Here is a 20712-nt window from a genome sequence, read left to right as displayed (position 1 = left end):
ATGGAGTTTGTCTTGCTGGGAATGAAGGGGAAACCAAAGGACAGGATTGTGGTCAGAACAGCTGAGTCCCTCTGTGCAACCCCATGTTCTTTCTAAAGATGGCCTTCCTCCCCCTTTATTCTTCCTCTTACACAGTATTTGCCCATTACATCCCCTCTCCTCCCTGCATTATCCCTGTCGCTGTCATTTAGCCAGTGACAAAGAGCAGGGGGCTGTCGCTTAAGAAACTATTGCTCATCCAGAGAAGACTGGGCACACAGTTCCCTACCCTACCATCACCCAAGACAAAAGATGTACTGCTCCAAATCCAGTCACACCAGTGTAAACTGCTCCCTTGTGAGAAAGGCTTTTAAGAACAGTTTTACCTGTTGCAGCTGCACCTCTGTTTAGGTTGTGGCACTGTAACTCCAAGTACAGCACAACCCTCCCCTCCAAACAGTTACTCAGGCAACTTTATTTGTCTGGTTTGGAAGCCAGGAATGGCTGCAGAGGATTAGGTGCTACATGCCTAGCCCTGACACCTGGCTGCACGGTTTCCAGATGCAAACTTGAGAGGAGGTTTTCCACAGCATTCGGTACCTACCGGCTCTCCCACAGCCGGAAATCATTTGGAAACCCAGCCACGTAAGTGGGAGCTGCATAAAGTCTGATGGCACAAAATGAACAGGACTTGTCAGGGTGCATTTGTGCCAGGTTCGTGCTTTGAGTCAGACAGCTATGGTGGGTTAGGGCTGGCAGTGGCAGCCTGAACGCTGGATTTATTGCTCAGTAAAATCACAGCCACAGCAGTTGGTATTCGGCATATGTTAGGAGACGAAAGTTATTTTGAAAAGGTGATGTAAAAATAGGTAGAAATCTTAAGCCTGATTACTTGTAGAGAAATGCCCTACAAATAGAAAAATTACTTCCAGTAAGTACTTATCCAAAGTGTCTTTGCCTTATTTGAGCTTGATACTTTGTACTATATGAAATTATGTCTTGAATGAATTTTGCCCTTTCACAGTATCAATCACTATCCAAGAAGGTAGCAAAACTATAACAAATGCAGTTTATTCTGTGCACTTTTCTGAAAGAGCTAAGATTGAGTAGCTAGGTCTAGATAACCACCTGGAAACTGGTATTCCCACAAACTGACCCTGCGTTACTTTTATTTTTAGGCAGAAGAGCTAACATGGCATTTGAACTGAGGCTGCAAGGTGGGATAAGCTAGTGCTACTGACCAAAGAGGAGCGTTTCAGAAAGGCAGTTTTAACGTGTTGTTTTACTGATCCTGTTCACCACACAGATGCAGAAACCTTCATGCTAGGAGGAGGGAGGAGGTACCACAGTGGAATGGCTATGATTCTGAAAATTTTACTATCTGGGAAAAAAAAAAAAAAGCTCGATTCCTGTCATTATGAGACCCACATCTTCTGAAAGTTGTAGAAAGAGCTTTCTATAAAGGATTAAAGCCAGAATTTCTGAAATGCAAGTGATGCTGCTGTGGCTTGAAATTTTGGCCCATCTGACCTTCAAACACAAGATGTGTTATCAGTAGGAAATGACGCAAAACAGAACAAATGGAGACCTTTTTAAGCCAGCCAGCAATGTTTTTCTCCACTAGCACCAAAACTGAGTCCACTCAGGGCACAATCCTGCAAAGTGTGTATGTTGTCTGAGGCTCTGAATAGCTTATTAGAAATTCAGCAGAGCCTACATTGTATTTTTAAAGCAAATGCTTGTAGGGTCTATTTTCCTGCCAATGAAGCAATTAATATTTAAGTTTTTTAGAACACTGGAACCATAAACACAATTTTACAACATTAACATAGACAGTTGCAGCAAATTGGCATATTTGCAGAGTACAAAAGCTGAGAAATCTGTCCAGGCTGGTTTATGAAAGACAAAAGGGATCTCTGTTGAAGTGATAAACATAAAAATACTATTAAGATAACATTAATAGTGGTGCTTTCAAGGAAGCCCAAGCAATCTGGTCACTAAAACAAAAACCAGCAACAACAAAACAGATGAGGAAAACCAGATTGTAAAAAGAAATAATGCTTCCAGGGAATTAACCTAAAAGGTTTGTGTCAAATCCAGTTGTGAAACTATACAGAAAGGAAAGAACCTAAGTTCCCTTAGGAACCTCAAGTCATCTAAAATGCTTTAACAGTTCTAAATGCAGCGTCTGTGTTTTTTATAACAGATGGATGTTAATACTGAAGTATGCTTTCTATTACAAACGCAATTTCAACTCCCGGCTCCCCAGCTGATCCAGAATGGAAACAATCCATCTTAGTGTTAACGTCAAGTTTCTTGTTTTGGCAGAAGTTTTTATTTACTATCACATTTTTGTGCAGACATTAGAGGCTTTGATGTGGATCATTTCTTTCAGGAGACATATTCACTGCAGAATTATTTACATTCAAGCCGCTCAAAAGCATCCCAACCGCAAAATAATTGCTGTAGCCACTTCCGTGTTCCACTAAGATTTCTTGGGGTGCACATGTGGAAATTTTTGGAAAGCACTGGAGAACTAACACCACTTGACTGCTGGCGCAGCTAAGGAGTGGTGTAACTTGAATTTTAACCTATAAATCTGACAGGGCAGCCGCCAGACTTAAGGGGGTTTGTGAATGGCTCAGACTTGTCTTAAGGGCAATGGTTCAGCTTAGAGCTCAAAGGAGCTTTTCACCAGGGAGTGCATCTTTTGTGTTGGGCTGGGATAAGGAGAGCATTGCGCAAAGAGCTGTCTGCGAATAAGGCAAGGTCTTTGGGAACAGGGGTAGACAGTGGCAATGTTGAAACCACTTACAGAAGCTGGACTGAAAGTTGGGTTAGATTTTTCAGGGCCAAGTAGTCTGAGTCAGTCACATCTGTATCTTTTGGAAAGGCAAAGCTTTGATGTGAATCTGTCCTCCCATGTGCTCAAGTTCCCCTTCCTGAAGAGTGGCTCAGAGCTGTAGCCTGTGCTAATACCCCAGCACAGCTGTGGTCCAGGCACCCCACTCCAAACTGGGGGAAATTATTCTGAGAGCAGTGAAGGAGGGAGAAAGACACACAGAGGTTGCAAGAGCATGATGCTTTGATAAGGAAACTTGGCTGAAGATTTTAGGGCAACCTCTTTCAAATATTAATAAATACATAGCATAACAAAGATAAATACATATAAATCCATGTAATAACCTACCTGTATTACAGAGTTCCTCTTCTGGATGAAGAAAATCACAGACAGGTGTATATGGTGGCTGGAGAAAGGAACTTGCCCTTGGGAACCAGAAATACCTGAGTAGGGCCAGTTGGGAAGATTTGCAAGTGCAGTTGGCATTTCTGTAACAGCTGATGAATTAATCTTATAGAAAAAAATACAAAGAAAATTATACAATGAGGAAACTCTTCTAGAAATGTAAACTGTAAAGGGTGTTTATATTTTGTTTCAAAAGAGGTGGGAAAGATCAAAACTCCTTTAAAACAACTTAGAGAACGAAGCCTTTTTGAAAGAAAGGTTCTTAGCTTATTTATATGCTTTGCTAAGTTTTACTCAGAAGCTTTCTGAAAGCTAGATGTGCCACATTATAGTTAAGAAAGCATTGAAGTAGTGTGAGAATCCACTTTTACATTTTCCTGAAAAAAATCCCTGCAGCATAAAACCCAAATCACCACAGGTCTTCATCAGACACTGAAAAAAATACACAAAGAGCTGACTCAAGATGGTGGTTTAAACTGACAGATAATGGCGCATGCCTGTCACAGATGGATTGGCAAGGAGGGGTGGCAAGGCCTGTCCTGTGCACCCCAAACTTCCTGGGCCAGGAAGGCTGTTACTCACCATCTGCAAGTGTATTCATCACACTTTGGGGCGAGTCCTAGAATCTCAGCATTTGAGACACAGACTAAACAGGAACGGACCAGCAATGCCTCTTAGATTCCCCATTTAAATATCTGACAAAATATCTTTATGCTCCTTCAATGATTCCCAGCATAGTTCAAATTCTCTGAAAAAAAAAAACATTTGCTTTCCCCAGTTTCTGCTTTGCCAGCCGGGCTGCCTGCCCCCATCTCTGTCCCTAACACCTGGAGGTGCAGCACTGCTCACTTTGAAGTTGTCTGGATGAAACAAGATGAGGGTTTTTTGTAGCCTCCCAGTGATGTCAGGTCACTATGGACATGGCTCCCGCTTAAAGGTTTGAGATTTATGAGTCTTCTCAACCTGAAGGATTTCAGGCCCAAGGTGACTTTTCAGATATTAACATCAAGGGGCCACGCAAGTGCCCAAGAGAAGAAAAGAATGGCCAGGAAGAGTTTGGGTTCCTCATGTAGGATCCTAATTTATTGTTGATAGAACCACGACTGCACTGCCTGTTACAGGGACCTGTCACAGCAAGCGGGTGCACAGACAGGCTCTGCAACACCAACTTGTTTGTGGTTTGTTTTTTCTTTTCTAGTTTTGGCACAAAGAGGAATCACTGAGGAGCTTGGGGGTCCTACGATTGCTTGAAAAGCAATACATTTTAAGGGCAATTTGCATAACGCTTGATTGCTTAATTTCCTGCCCCATGCCACGGCCGTCGTGGGCAGAACCGTGAGATGGTCAGTTGAGCTTTATCTACTGCGAACGGGACACAGGCGAGCACGGCAGCGCAGCGGGGCGGACAAACCCCCGAGTGCTGGTTCGGCTCCTCAGGACGAACCCTCTCCGCGGGTGGAAGCCACGGGTGGATTCGCCCTCCCGGGTCCCCTTCCCGCGTTACCCCTGCGCCTCGGTGCCCCCAGCGCTCCCGCCGCCACCGCCGCCCGCTGCACTCGGGTCGACCCCCTGGCCCCGGCCCCTCCCGCACCGTCCCCCCGCCCCAGCTCGCAGCCGGGGGCGGGGCGGGGCGCGCGGCGCCGGTGGGGGCGGGCGGGGCTGGCGGGGCGGTGCCGCCGCTGCGCGCTGCGCCGCTGCGTGCGCCGTGCCGTGCCGTGCCGTGTGCTGGAATGTGCGGCGCCTCCCGCCGCGCCGCCGCCGCTACCAGCGCCTCCCCGCCTCGCGCGCGCCCCTGCCCCGCGCGCACCGCCCCGCGCCCCGCAGCAGACGCGCGGCCGGGCGGCCCCGCGCCGCCGGTGAGTGCGGCGGGTCCGGCGGAGCCCGGGCCCGGGGGAGGGGGGAGCGGGGCCGGGCCGGGCGGGCGAGAGGCGCTGTCCAGGGCTGATCTGCGGCCGGCGGACGGGTGGGGGCGGCCGGGCCCGGCGGGGCGGGCCGGGCCGCGGGGGGATCAGCACCACGGCTAAGGAGCCGCGGCCGCCGCCTGCGCCGCGCTGGCCGCGGGGGCGCTCGCCGGGCCTCGCCGCCGCCGGAAGGCGATACCGCCGCCGGCCGGGCCGGGCGCAGCCCCAGGCCGTGGGCCCGGGCGGAGGCCTGGGGGGCCGCTCGCCCTCCCGTCGCCAGACACCGGCTGGGTGCGGGCCGCCGAGACCTTGCCGGTACCGAGCCGCTTCCCCCACTCCTGCCCGTCGCGGGGGCGAGGAGGGAGCTGAGTCCTCGCCTCCTGTCCTCGCGGGCCGGCGGCAGGGGCAGCGCTGGGTCGGCCGTGCCCGGCCAGGGCCCCCGGCCGTGGCGGGCGAGCCGGGGGCGGCGGCGGGCGGCGCGGGGAGGGCCGCTTTGTGTGGGCAGGCAGAAAATGGCCGCATGCCTGGCAAGGAGGGAGGGCGGCTGCGGCGGGGGCACGGCCCGGCCGGGCTCCCCCGGCCGCCTCCCCCGCCTCCCCTGGCGGATGTGCGCCGGGCCGCGGGGGGGCCGGCGGCCGGGCCGAGCCGCCCCCTTTTGTTGGCGGCCTCGGGCCCGGCGGGGTCCCTCCGGCAGCCGGGCGGGGGCCCTCGGCGGGGCCCGGCGGCATCATCACCCACCGCGGGCGCCTTCGCCTCCCCCGGTGTCTGATATGGCGGAGCCGGCGCGGCCCGGTGTGAGCGGACAGCGCTCCGGCCCGGCGGGGGCACTCCGCGGCACGTAGCCCGGCCTGGGCCCCGTTGGACCCCGCTGTCAGTGCTCCCGGCCCGGCCTCCACCCGGTGGGATCCTGCAGCACACGTAGCCCTTTGGGGAGAGCAAAGGGACTCCCTGCCTGCCCGCCGGGGCTGAGCGTGGTCTCTGGTAACAGAGAAGTGGCTCACCCCGGGTTCTACCTCCCACTGCCCCAATGCCTCCACAAAGAGGTTGAATTTTGTGGTGTTAACTGGACGGCTGCTTGGACAGCACAAAGCAGAGGAGGCTTTTTTGCAACTCCTGTGCTTATGGGTGTTCCTTTTCTCTTCCAGCAGAATTACTGACATGGCAACTCAAGTACTGGGACAGTCTGGTGGGAACAGCCTCTTTCCTGGCAGTGCTAATATTGGTATGGGACTGTCCAGTGATATGTATGACTTGCATGACCTTTCTAAAGCTGAGCTGGCAGCTCCTCAGCTCATTATGTTGGCAAACGTGGCCTTGACAGGAGAAGTCAATGGTAACTGTTGTGATTACCTGGTTGGAGAAGAGAGACAAATGGCAGAACTGACAACAGTGGGGGACAGCAACTTCTCAGACAGCGACGGAGAGGGTATGGAAGATACCCAGGCTGCAGAGAGTGACCGTGAGGCACCTGAAAATGAGGAATTAAGCTCTCTTGAAGTTCCTAATGTAGAAACCCAAGGTCCAGCTGCTTGTTCCCCTCCTAAAACTCCCAGTGTGGATAAAGATGTCTCATTGGAAGCACCGGGTACTCCAGAAAGCACAGAGGACAAGTCTAAGAGCTCAAAGAGCAAACCGTTCCGTTGTAAGCCTTGCCAGTACGAGGCAGAGTCTGAAAAGGAGTTTGTGCATCATATCAGGGTTCACAGTGCTAAGAAATTCTTTGTGGAAGAAAATGCAGAAAAGCAAGCCCAGGTGAAGGAGTCTGATTCTTGCACTGCAGAAGAGGTGGATTTCTCTAAGGGCCCAATCCGTTGTGATCGTTGCGGGTATAACACTAACAGATATGATCACTATCTGGCTCACTTGAAGCACCACAACAAAGCAGGGGAAAATGAGAGAGTCTACAAGTGTACCATATGCACTTATACTACCGTCAGTGAATATCACTGGAAGAAACACCTAAGAAATCATTTTCCCCGGAAAGTATATACCTGCTCACAATGCTCCTATTTTTCAGACAGGAAGAACAATTATATTCAACATATTCGAACTCACACAGGTGAGTCTTTCAAATTTTTTTATTTAGGCGTAGTAAGAATGCTGGGAAACTGTGATGAACGAAGCAAGCTAAGAGTCTTCAGTTTGCAGGGTTCATTCCACTCCGATAAAACTCTGCACTCTCATGTCTTCGTGCTACCGTAGAAGTGTGGATTTGGTTTGAGCTCCAATCTATAGTCCTAGAGGACTGAGAAAATCTTTCAGGGTCCCAAGAGGACCTAATTTTTTTAAGAGTGCATGACAAAGTGTGCCTGTGATGATTATCAGGCTCTATAATAAGAAAGCCTGATGTACTGTAAAAACAAAGCAAGCAAATTGACAAAAGGTGCCTCAATCACGTATGTGGTTTTGAAAATGGTGCCTTCATGCTGAGGTGAAACCTGACTAAGTGGTAATTACAGAGGAGAAAGAGCTGATAGACACATGTGAAGGAGCCCCCCAGCACCTACAGAGTCAGCAGTTATGTTTCTAGTGAATGAATTTCTCTTAATATACAGGGGTCTCGTTTTTTGACAAGGTCTGCATCACTGCAGTAGCCAGAAGTAGACACATACTTCTCTTGGCCTGTAGAAAGCCCTCAAGGGAGTCTTGCCTGATCTCCCATCTTCTCCTAATGTCAGTTTGTAACCTCAAGGAAAAGCGTGAGAGGCCCCTTTCTACTCTGGTTTATACCAAGTGGAATCGGAGGACAGTCAGTGTTGCTACCATCCGGTGAGCTGGGGCTGCAGGTGATTTAGGAAACACTTTGCTTGGTATCAGAGAGTCTCACCAGCCTCTTGCATGGGGAGTCCCACAGTGTAGCCCACCTTGAGACTCTTCTCTAGCCCAAGGCAAAAACTGGCAAGGGACCAGTACAGCCACCTCGTTGTAGCCCCCTTGCCTCTTTGGGCAGGGAGATAGAGTTGCTTTGACTCCTGATCCCTTTTGTGGAAGTGGGAGGGCAGTTCAGACCTTTCTTGCAGCTTCTCAGAAGCTTTTCTTTCCACCTTGTCAAGGCTTTTGAGGAGAGGGCCGGCTTGCTAACCATCCTCTAGCGTGCTGACCTGACTCAGTTCCCCTTTATTGTAGGCTGTGCAAAACACTGGGGCATTTCTCCTTTGAAGTTATGTTCTGTCACAGCAGTGACATGAATGGTTTGGAGGCTTCAGTTGTCTGCAGATGTCTGGAAAGGGACGGCTGGACTCTGGCGGCCTCTGGGCTGGGCTTGAGCTCAACTGTGCAGAAGTTTGTGTTTGGCATCTTTAGTATCTGCTTTGATGGGGTTGGGAAGGTCTGCTGGGATTTTTAGTACATTAAGACATATTCTTCTCTTAATAATAGCCACATGCTGTTGTGTAGAGGATGCAGTCAGTTTAAAAATCAATCCTACCTAAATATATTTTTCCTAAACAAGTAAACAAAGATTATTGTGAGTGGTGTTAGGAAAATGGTGTGGTTTATCCTCTGGGTTTTTTTCTTTGTGTGTATTGTGGGAGATAACAGGAAAGAGACAAGCTAAAAATAACAAAATAATAGGAGAAAGCTAAATAAATCATCTGGGGAACTCATGACTAAATGGGAGCCTGTGCTGTGGTACCTATCTGTTTTACATTTGTCTCGACTTTAATTTCATCCCAGCTTGTGTTTGTACATGGCATTAGGTCCCCTCTCTGATCTCTGAAAGCTCTTATTGAGTTCTACAGGAGCTAACCATTAAAGCATGTTTGCTTAGGAAGTGCTCTGTTATAACTGCATTTGACCAATTTATCAGTGAGCTGTATTAATTTTTTTTTTTTTTAATCAATCCTGTTAAGCTATGGAGGATATTATCCAGTTCCTATTTTCTCTTTTAAAAATAGCGGTGCAATCAAGGTTATTGGTTCTCCAGTTTGCCTTGTCTTTTTGTTATTTCAGTTGAGCTGAAATGAGTGATTTTGATTTCAGCATTTTTTAGGCCACTCTGGTAGTTGTTTCTTTGCTACCTCTCAAGTAAAAACTTATGATCTTTCAGCCAGTTCTCACTTGATAAAAATCTTTTGCATGTTAGTAGACTCATTTAAGAATGTGCCTTGTTTGCAGTAACATTGATTTTGTGGGGTAGAGTGTTAAAGCTAAAGGAAGAGTATTAGAAGAATGAGTAAACTGCTGGCAGGTATATATATATGCACCAGGCTAAATGTTTCTGCTGGTATTAATGTGTAATCATTTACCTTAAAAAAACCCACAAAACCACAGCACACGATCCCCAAACACACCCCCCCCCCCCAAAAAAAAAATAAAAAAAATTAAAAGGACACCACAGATATTTTATAGTCAAAAGTGTTTCAAGATTGTTAACATATAACAGTACTGAATTTAATAAAAACTGTCTGAATAATACTAAAATATCTTTAGTTTTCATTTAAAACTTAAGAAAAATAATTGCTGAAAAAAGATGAGAGGGATGCATACATACTGCATTTTATTCCTGTTCTACAATGTTAAGAAGAAAGTTGGAGTGGTTTGTTTCTTTGGTTTCCTGATTGCTAATAGGTTAAATAACTTCGGATGACTTTTTTCTTTCTCTATTTTTTGTACTTCACCTGCCTTTTTCTGTGTGGGAAAATGCGGATAATTGGATTCTGCTGTGTTTGAGCCTTCCAGTTTTCTGAAACACTGACTCTGCACAGCACACTGTTTCACAGGATCAAATGCTGCACTGCTGCTACTGGAGGAAGACTGTCTCAGCTTTCTCCCCATATCCTGGAACTGGTTGATTCAGCTCACTAAAATGGGAGTGGTACATTCCTTTCCTCTACCCCAGGTTGGTTTTCTGGTCGTTAGTGAACTGAATCAAGTTCCTACGGACACACAGAACTGCCAGAGCATATGGCCAGGAGCAGGGAGGGGGCTGCCTGCTAGTACCTTGCATGGTGGGAGAAATACCCATCCTTGCAAGTTTGGGGACCATGGGAGGGCAGGCGGAGGTTATCTGCTTGCCTGTTGCACCCATCTGTGTTGGAAACGAGGTGTCCATGAAACCGCCCTGGAAGATACTTGCAGCTTATGACAGTGCTTGTGTGGCAGGCTGCTGACAAATCTGAGGGACCTTTTGCAGAGGGGTGATTTAAAGACCCTGCAGACGGTCATAAGCTTGTCAGCTGGGAGACCTACACCTGAAAGAGCTTGTCTGCTGCCCAGGAGGGAGTGGCTGGAGATATTCAGGGCCATCCCTTCATTTGCTAATGGGGCAGAAAGGACCCTTTGTGTCAGGGACAGATCTACCTAGACTTGTATGTGCTCATTAGACATGTTAGACCAAGTTGTGACTTGATTTATCCCATCAGCTATCCACACTGCTGATCCTGGAACTCTACTACATGCAAGACAGTGCAGCATTGTTCTCAATTTTTCTATTTTACTTGTTAGAAGCAATTTCTAGAAAACTTAATTGAAAATCATCTGCAGGGCTATATCTAAGATGTCGACTTCAGGCAGTTCCAGTGTTTAGTGCCTAACTTTGGACTGCCTTTTTTTTTTTTTTTTTTAATTTAGGTTTTCATAGGGCATCTTTCTTGCTTGCCACTGTGTTGGAAGTTCGATGGAAACAGTTTTGTTTCAAGCAGACAGAACTTCTAATATCATTACAAGAAAACTTTATAAAGAGATGATCATAAACTTGTTCACTGATATGGGTCTGCCTGTTCATTTGCATAGAACTGAATGTCTGCTTAAACTTTTGCTAGTTTGGGGCTTATTCTTTAAGTGTCTTGTGGAGAGGTTTTTTTTGGTGGCTTTTTTTTGCATGTAACGAGCCTGTAAAATTACAATAAAAGTCATTTGGAGAATAGCATTTTATAGAACAGCCTTTGCAATGTAGTCAGGCATTTAATTCTCAAGTGATAGTAACACATTTTAAATTAGTTGCGTTCATCATACTTTAAATATAGTATGTTTTGTTGCTACGCCCTATATAAAATATCTGAAAGAAAGCCTCTTCCACATTCCTAACATTGTAGGTAACTTTTAAAGATATGAAATTTCAGGTAATGGGAAGAAGACAGGACTGAATATTCCAGGACCTTTAGTCACATATTTTCAGACTGTAAGGAGTCATTTAAAAACAAACCACATTTATTCATAACAAAAGGCCTACCCCTCCCTTGTACATTACTTAATCTTATTGTGTGTATTGCACCAATCTCCTACCTTTTTTTTAACTGGAAGAGGAGGGAGGGTGTGATTGTTAGGGTGAATTTACCTTTAAGCTGCTGATCTACTACAAAACAATAGTCTAAATGTTTGATGGGAAGAAGAAATGTGGGATTAGTCTGCATTACAAAGACCACTTCTACTGCTGTTTTGGCAAAGGTCTGCAGTGGAGCCTCTCATCACATGCTGGCAGATGAAGGTCTTTGCTGCTGCAGATAGATATGCCTCTGAAAGTGAACAAATAGCCTGTATGCGGAGCTTTTGCTGATGTCCAGGTCTGAGTGATTTGGAAAGCACGTTTGTTGTACACAACTGATGTAGCAAAATACTGTGGTGAAATTCCACCTGTGATTTGAATAAATACTGCAGCCAAAAAATACTACAACCAAGTAACTTCCTCGTCCCTTCCCAACTTCACTCCTCTCTTCTGTTGGGGGTATCCACCTGAGGCTAAAAAGCGTTTTTACAACATGTAGTGGAGACAAGGCAGCCTAGTGTCTGGCTGTGCTAGCAGCTTGGGGCAAACACCCCCAGTGCTTATCAGGACCTGCCTAACAGATACTAATTCTAAAACTGTCTGCGTTTATTTGGGGCTTGTCTTCACTTGTAAAGGATTTTCAGTTATCATTGTACTGGTAGTTACACAAGCTAACGGTCCCTTGTGGAGTCGTAATTTATGACAGGTTAGTTTCCATTAGTTCTCCAGAAACAATAACTCTGCAGGCAGGGGGATTTGAGTCTTCAGAATAAATACTGTGGCTACACTTGGGTTTTTGCTGGCAGCATTGTTTCACTGAGCAGGGCACCAGGCTTTTCCATGCTCCAAGCTCATCTCACTGTGCCAGTAGAATTTTGGAAGTAGGGAACGAGTCTCTATCTGCACTTTTATTCTGGCAAGTGTGGGTCTACACTGAATGGTTGGTTGTTCCCCATTGTAATCCAAATTAAACATGGAAGTTTCAGGTAAGGTGTAACATGAAGCAAGAACATAACTGGTTTCTTAAAGGGTCTGTATCTGTGGTGCATCTTCAAAGTGCTGGGAGAAAATACTGTAGGTAGGTCAGCTCTGGTGGCACAGGGCTTGCTAAAGATGACTGTCCTCATCACCTTTTGCCTGAGGTTACCGTCTGACCCTAGGTGGACATGCAGATGTGCCTCTCATATTCTGCCCCTTCACTACCCTCATTCATAAGGTATGGCGCATTGCACTGGTCCAGCTTAGGCATATACTTCTCACTGTCCCTTTGCTGAGAAATAATGTGCCCTCCGTACAACTTGGGGATCTGTGGCAGCCTCACATGTATGATTTGATAACCAAGCCTGGGAATCAGCTGTGTTTCAGTAACTAATTTACTGTTTGTTTTTGCAGGGGAGAGACCCTATCAATGTGCTATGTGTCCTTATTCCAGCTCTCAGAAGACCCATTTAACCCGGCACATGCGCACCCACTCAGGTTGGTAAGGGGCAGCAGCAGCATGGCTCAGGAAAAGGGGGTGGTTCACAGAATCACAGCATGGTTGAGGATGGAAGGGACCTCTGGAGGTCATCTGGTTCAGCCCCCCTGCTCAAGCAGGGCCACTTATTGCAGGATTCCCAGTTCTGTCTGAGGTGTCATCCAGTATGGCCTGAGCTTTAGCTCCTGTTTTAACAGAGAAGGTTGTCTATATCTGGTACGGAAATGCTAAGTGTCATTAATAAAAGTGATAACAGGGGAATATATCTTCTTCTTTCCCTTTTACTCTCCAAGATGTGTTCTGAGGTTCACACAGCTGCCCTAGTAGTCCTCGTGATCTAGTAGCAAGTGCAACATTGTGATGATACAGGAGCAGATTCTTGTCTTCTGTCTGCTGCCATCACTCAGTTCAAATCAATGAATCTGGAAAAATTCTGATCAGCTGAGAGTCTCCTGTGTAATGTCTGCAATCTCATCTCATCCAGGAGTTCTGAGGGAAGCCTTAGCTTTTGCTTAGCACTACAGAAACGTGCAACATGGTATCTGCTTATGGCATGGAGACACAGGGGGGAAAAAAGCAAACTCGGAGGGTATTCACAAGCGATTCTGTATTGTGGCGCTAAAAGCGAAACTAGCAGTTTTCACTAGCCTTTATTTCCCATTACTGGTCATAAGTTGTGGTGTTACAAACATCTCCTGTTTTCTTCGTCTTGTGAATCTCTTCTTGAATGAATTAATAGCATTTTTGTGAGTTGTAATAGCATAGACGTGCTAAAAACAAGCACAGTTGTCCTTTGTGACCCTCCTAGGGGAGCTCAGGTCAGTCTCAGCCTGTGCTTTTGATCTACTAATACCTGAATTGACCAGACCTAGATGAATTCCTAATCCTAGCAAACAGTAGTCAAAGTCTTCTGAACTGTAATTCTTTCAGTTTCAATAGATGAGGCTTTTAATTGTAACCAGAAGGCAGGCAATTTTAACTGTAGTGGAGGGGGGTTTAGACCCATTAAGAATAGTCAGCTTTAAAATGACATGCCCATATTTTTGTTTTAGAATTTTGTGAATGAAATATTCTGCTTCCAGAAACAAAAATACTTCTGGGCTAAATTTGAATTTGCGAATGGTGTGGTCAATATTGAGCCTGGAAACCGTTTCATGAACATCTTATTCTCCCCTTGTCTGTGCAAGGAAGTCTCAGATCCAAAGGAGATGAGGAGTGGGGTCTGCCCTTGGCCCTTAAAAGTCGGGGCAGGAAGCAGGGAGCTGTGCTGACAGACATGACAGTGCACCTGGGACTCTTGCTATCAGGGCTGTTTTATTAATAGCCACTGTAACTTCTGTTGCATGTCTTTCCACATTACCCAGGCAGCTGAACCTTTTCTGGGGCAATTTCTGGACTCCTGCAGTTCACAGGCTGGCCTTTTAAGGCAAACTGGTGCTGGAGCTTTCTTCAAACGTCAGACAGGGAACAACAGTGGTTTAAGAGCATACTTCACAGCTGCAGCTGTATTCTTAGCCATCTTGGTACACGTCTTTCCACTGTGCAACAAAACCCCTGCATTTAGTAGAAGTAATAAACACAAACTCTACACATACGACCTTTGAGTTACTCCATTTCACCTCTGAACACTCTGTGTTTGTTCAAGTACATGTAAGAGAGAGTCTGTTCTTATCCTTGCTCTACCTAACGTGGAACTGTTCTTTGAAGTGTAGGCAATAACGTCCATATTTGTGAGATGACTAGTGAAGCACATCAAGTGCAAACTTGTGGAAAAGTTTGCCAGGAAGTGAAAGGGAAAAAAGGAAAGAAGGAAAGAATATAGATCAAAGATCAAAGTAGACCTTCTTTAAATAATAAAAGAGGTGCTGCAGCCCAACATTAAGTGATCTAGACTCTTAAACAAGTGTCCCCATCCTTCCTGCCAGGGAGGCAGCACAGCCTTTTGTAGAGTTTGTAGGGGCGTCAGATCAGACATGTGGCAGCCACACAAACACCACAGTCACAGTGACTTCTTGCACAGTGATCTTTATTGCAGGCTGCTCTCGCCTCCTGAGTTGCACTTGCAGAGGAGCAGCAGGAGTATGGGCAGCATCAGGGCAGTGTGGTGCAGGGCTGGGAGAAGTACTGTTATACCGTGAGCAGAAGGGGCTGGAGTGGATTTACAGCCTACTTAAAAAGTGACATGCATTAGTTCTGCAGGTCAGTTTTGAGATGCTGGTTCAGAGCGTAGGAGCGTCCTAAATTCTTCAGCTTTGCACATGCACAGATGAGATGTTCTCAAAGTATTTCTGGTTTTGAGTTGTTGCAGTAGAAGTGTTTTTACTCTTTACTTTGACGTGTAAATGGAAAGCCACTTCTGCTGCAATGGCATACACTAAACAGAACATTTCAGGAACACTTCTGCAAGAATCGTTGCAAAACTGTAAGCGCAGATTTCAGTAGTAACATGATGGCTTTGGACTCCATCTTCTTGGCTTGCCAAGAGTAGCCTGCAGCCAGTGCATCGTGTGTTTGAGACACCATAACAGCAAACCGAATTACCAGAGGTAAACATAATCTGAGCAGTGTGTCCCTTTCACGTGCTTTGCCTTTTGATAGCTTTTTTCCCCTTATTCCCTTTTCAATGCAAACATGAAGTATGCTAAATCTGTGTAAAGTTGGACTTTTTTGAAAAGTTTGTGTGAAACTGCTATTCATCAAATGTTAACATTTCCATTTTTCTACAATGCATTCAATGGACCAGTTGGGTATGGATTCCATTTGCTAATATTACTGTAGAGAGATCTCTGCCGGTATGTATGCATAGCCAGAACCTGTGATGTTGTTACTGCTTGTTTGGTTTTGGATCCCCTTCCTCCCAACCCTTGCCCCTTCTCTCTTTTTTGTATTTTGTTTTTGGTGTCTTGTGAATGTGTTTGTGACTTGTGAGTTTCTTATGTTGATTTTACTTAATTTTAGAGGGGCATGGATAATTTTTTCTTTTTTGAGTTTCATATTTCTGTATCTGTATTAGCAGGAAGTGATTTCTCCCCCACCTCCCATGCTTAATAATCACCATCATTCCCTTCCGCCCTTCCTTCCTTAGGTGAGAAGCCATTCAAATGTGATCAGTGCAGCTATGTGGCCTCAAACCAGCATGAAGTAACTCGTCACGCAAGGCAGGTTCACAATGGGCCGAAGCCTCTGACTTGCCCACACTGTGACTACAAAACAGCTGACCGCAGCAATTTCAAAAAGCACGTTGAGCTCCACATCAATCCGCGCCAGTTTCTCTGTCCTGTTTGTGATTACGCAGCGTCTAAAAAATGCAACCTGCAGTATCACATCAAATCCAGGCATCCGGATTGTTCTGATATTACCATGGATGTTTCAAAGGTGAAGCTACGGACTAAAAAGAGCGAAGCTGACTTTTCTGAAAGCAGTAATGACAAAGTGGAGAAGGAACAAATGAAAGGGGATTCAGCTGCAAAGAAAACTGAGAAAATTGTGAAAGTGGAGAAAAAAGATCATTCAGCAAAGGAAAAGAAGCCAACGAGCAATGTTTCTGCAGGCCAGGTGACAACCAGAAGTCGAAAATCGGCTTCAGAAAACAAGGAGGTGGATATTAAAACTGAGAAAAATACTGAGAAAACATGTAAAACAAAGAAGATCAAAAGAAAGGCAGAGGCTGAAGTAACTTCCTCAAAGCAAGAGCCTGCAAGTGATACCTCAGCAGTAACAAAAAAGAAAAAGAAAGCGGAAACTAAACCCAGAGACTGCCAGGAAGCTCAGAAAAGTGATGTTGTACCAGAGGAGGAGCCTAAAAAGCAAAATTCTTGCCTCAAGAAAAACAGAAAAAAGAAAGCTCTGAAAAACAAGCACAGTAAGAAAAGCAGTAAACTCGATCAGGAGAAGATCGAGGACGAGGAGATGCCAGATGAGTGTTCTACCACAGAAGAGGATGGAAGCATGAAGCCTGAGACTGAGGGCAGCAACCAGAAGGAGCAAGATGCCACTGACACCGTGGTGTTAAACAACGGAGGTGGCCTTGTGCTCAAGGGTGAGAGCACCCATCCCAAAGGAAGCTGCACACAAGACCCAGGGCAGCTTTGTCTGCCAGCTCTAGATACAAACACAGGAGCTGAGGTAGAGGACCAAGAAATGCCTGCTGCTGCAGGGGAGAGTGTAGGCACTGTTGGTGAAAATGAGGAGAGAAAGACGGACAGAGGGGAAGACACTCGCTCTGAGGAGTCTTCCCATGCAGTGCCTTCTGAAAAAAGCTTGGATGTGCCCATCGATGCGGTATCAGATCTGGTGCCTGAGCAGGAGCCAGAGGAAACCCGTGTGGCAGAAACTGTGGGTCACTCGGACCCGATGGAGCTGACCAAGATGTGCCTGCCAGCAACAGAGTCCACGGGGGATGCTGTGTCGGCACCTGCAACCCCAGAAGGGTGTACGCAGAGCCCTAAAGTAGCTCTGGCCTTATCATCTCCGGATAACACAGCAGTGAATGAATCTCAGGAAATAGATGAGGATGAGGGTATCCACAGCCACGAAGGCAGCGACATAAGTGACAACATATCAGAAGGAAGCGATGACTCGGGTTTAAATGGCACTCGCTCCGTACAAGAGGAAACAAGTCCAAAGAAGTCACAAGGAGCTGCAGACACCACAGTGGCCAAGGAGAACTATGTGTGCATTTTTTGTGACCGTTCATTTAAAAAGGAAGGTGAATACAGCAAGCACCTCAATCGCCACTTAGTCAATGTCTATTATCTTGAGAAGGCAACAAAAGGGCAGGAGTAGAAATAGCTGTGGTTTGGGGGAATCTTCTTTTGTAAGATCTTATACAGCTTATGTACAGATTTTGTAGATTTACTAGGGGTTTTTTTTAAGTAAAGTTTGCTTTAGTGCCTGTGTTGGTTTTTTGATTATTTTTTTTTTAAGTTGAAAATATTTTTTGACAACTTACTGTGTAATGGTGAGCTCACTAACTATTGGAACTCTGAACTAGAGAAGGCAGGTAGGGTGTATGAGGCTGTGTCCTGTAAAGTCAGTGTAAGCTTCTAGGCTATTAGCTTATGCAGTTCTTTCATAAACTGAGTTTTAGGAACAAGACTGTAGTTACCTATACACAAGTTGGATGTTTATAGAGCCATTAGCATTAGTTACTTTCTTTTCTAGCAGCCAACTCCTTCTCTCTCCCATATTCCCTTCCCCCTTTTTTTTGAGTTCTTCTTGATGTGTCTTGATGTTCAAAGTGTTAAACTACTTGATGATTTTCTACCAGAAAGATAGCTTCTACTACATAAAAGAGCACTTTGTAAAACAAATCAAAGTTGGCTAATGATGAACATAACTGTTTAAGATAATTATAATTGTGAACATACATTTCAGATCCCCTAAACATGAATGGTGAGCCAAAATCTGGGAGTAGTCCTTCCAGCTTTTGATTGGAGAACTTCTGTCTTGATTAATATCTTAATGACTAGGATATGTAATTGGCTTTGTTGTGGGGGAGCAAGTTTGTTATTTTTAATTTCTGCTTTTTTTTTTTTTTTTTTTTTACGATTGTGCTTTAAGGGCTTAAATATTGCACATTGTTTTTGATTTTTACCTATGCAGTTTAAACCGTTAGGAATAGCGCTTGTGCAGTACATGTACACTTTATATATGCATGTTTGGTTTTGTTTGTGTAAGTTTTTTTACTTGGAAACGTTCAGATTTGTTGCTTACCATGGGACAGTTTCCTATGACAGTTTTCTGTGATGCTCCTTACTGCAGTTTTTCTTGTTGTGGTATTGCTAGCTGTGCATGAAGTTGCTGTAATTATGAAGTGCTTGGCTATGTATTTTTGACTGGCTTTAAAATTGTATAGCTCTTGTGGAAAAGGTTACCCATGCAATTTCAAAACACTATCCTATGCTAATTTTTATCATGGAACTGCCACTTCTGATACTTTTAGTACCCATACAGAGTAATAAATTCTGATTTGTGATTTGGGATCATCAGACAGGAAAATATTCACTCTCAGTGGAAATGGTCTGCAGATTCTGCAAGTCTGGATGATTTTTTTTCCCTCCCCTTTTAATTTCTCTGATGGACAGCAGTCCAACTTTATGAGCTTAAAAAACAAACAAAAAACCCAAAAGTAGCACTGATATAAGTACGGTTCATCAAAATCTAGCATGTCACACACCAAAAAAACAAATAAAGATAAATCAACTGGTAAGCAACAAACCTGGCATTAAAACTGTAGGAATTCCTGCTCCCTATTCATTCAAGTGGCATTTAATAAAATCACCCTGCTTCCATGCAGAGAGAAACACATAAGTGATCAGATTGCCATCTCAGGTCTACATGTCATGCCAGGAGTTTTTTTTGTTTAGAAACAAATTTAATTCCTGGCCCACACAACCACAAGAAGGATTGCATTCTGACTGCTTATAACCAGCCTGTGGCAAAATGTAAACAAAATCCAAACCAGCAGGGAAAGCAAACCCCTCCAGTCCCATCCGTGCAGCCTCCTGACTGTCATGAGCCACCTTTCCAGTGGGAGCAGTTGGGGGCAGCTGCTCTGGTTGTCAGCTCCAAAAAAGCAAATTTGGAGACAGGTGTCACTGGGAGAGTGGAGCTGAGGAGCTCCAACACTATTTGCCAGAGCACTTTGCTCTCAGTGTCAGCTCTGCAATAAACCCTGCATGTCTGCACATCATCTTCCTCTCCTAACAAACCCACTGCCTTGAATGAATAGAGAGCAACAATGCTACATTGCTTCTGCTTTTGGGAGAGATTGGTAATAGGAGGCCAAAGACGAGAGGGAAGGCATCCCTTGTGGCAGAAATAAATTGTATAATGTATAGTGAGTTTTTGTTTGCTTAGCTAGTGTTCAATCTTTACCCTGGCTGCGACAATCATTGTCAACTGAAGATCAAGTTGCAACTATATTTATGTTAAACGTTAAGAAAATAAACCTAGATGAATTGTTTTCCTAAACAAACAGTTGTAATAGCCTTAGATGTATTTTTTCTTCATAATAGTATTTCTTTTATATATAAATGTCACGATTTGTGAGCGATGTGAGCAGATGCTGGGAATTCCAGTACTGTGTAGAGGTTTTATAGCTCCCTTCATATCCTTGCAAAGAGCCTTTGCCATCTTGTGAGAGACATCGAGGACTTTAGCTATGTTCAAATAAACTTGTGGTCTGGCCTGATGATTTTTCTGAAATATTTTTAAATGAAATAATTTTTCTGAAATAATTTTAAATGAAAACAATGGTGTTGGCTGACTCAGTCTCTCTCTCTGAGTTGAAAACAAATATGTGGTTCTCTGAGGTACTGTGCTGCACATTTCTGGAAAGTGCTGAAGTTTTCAATACTTGATCTGACAAGAACTCTTTGAAGATGACAGTCAGCTCCTGTTCGACAGTGTTTCTTACCACAAGATTAGAAACTGAAAATAAGTTATTAACAGATTAAGAAGAAAAATTTGTTTTTTCTATCTGAAACCCATCATTGATGTCCTGAAATACCTAATGTTGGTATAAAACTGTGGTGGAATTCTCTGCCTGATAAGCCTAAGGTTTAGGAGTGTGTTTTGGTAAAGCAGCAAGGATGTAATGCATTATGTGTACCTAAAATATTAGACATTGCTAATATTGAGTAAGTGAGGGGGGAATGCAGGTCATGTGACCCACCATATAGGGTGGTCTTACATTGCTGTATCTCCCTTTAAACAATGCCTTTTTAAAGTCTTTTTCAATATTCTTAAATTATTTTGTGTTGGTTTTGCCAATGCTAGCATTTTTTGTGTTTCTTGGCAATAATACCCGTACGAGTGTTCAACCTCTTGACACGTGGTTGGAAGGATTAGCACAACGATAGCCCAAGGCTGCCAGCCCTTGGTTGAGCAACGTGGTGTT

The 20712-nt window shown here is 45.1% G+C and overlaps 1 protein-coding gene across 4 annotated transcripts; it reads left to right on the top strand.

Moving 5' to 3' along the window:
• Positions 1–4909: 4909 nt before the first annotated feature.
• REST (RE1 silencing transcription factor) lies at positions 4910–18735 on the top strand. Of its 4 annotated transcripts, XM_080343274.1 has the most exons (5): positions 4910–5082; positions 6273–6349; positions 7145–7186; positions 12725–12808; positions 15895–18735. In XM_080343274.1, the coding sequence occupies exons 2-5, from the start codon at positions 6286–6288 to the stop codon at positions 17592–17594; spliced, it is 1890 nt and encodes a 629-aa protein (XP_080199400.1). In that variant the 5' UTR covers positions 4910–5082; positions 6273–6285; the 3' UTR covers positions 17595–18735. The 4 variants fall into 4 exon arrangements, with proteins under 4 accessions (XP_080199400.1, XP_080199398.1, XP_080199397.1 ...); XM_080343272.1 differs by having other exon boundaries at positions 6276–7186; XM_080343271.1 differs by having other exon boundaries at positions 6273–7186.
• The last annotated feature ends 1977 nt before the right edge of the window (positions 18736–20712 follow it).

The sequence above is a fragment of the Nesoenas mayeri genome (assembly GCF_963082525.1).
Source record: "Nesoenas mayeri genome assembly, chromosome: 4".
In the NCBI taxonomy this organism is placed as follows: Eukaryota; Metazoa; Chordata; class Aves; order Columbiformes; family Columbidae; genus Nesoenas; species Nesoenas mayeri.
The sequence above is the reverse complement of the archived record's forward strand: the minus strand, read 5'-3'. Positions and strand labels throughout refer to the sequence as shown.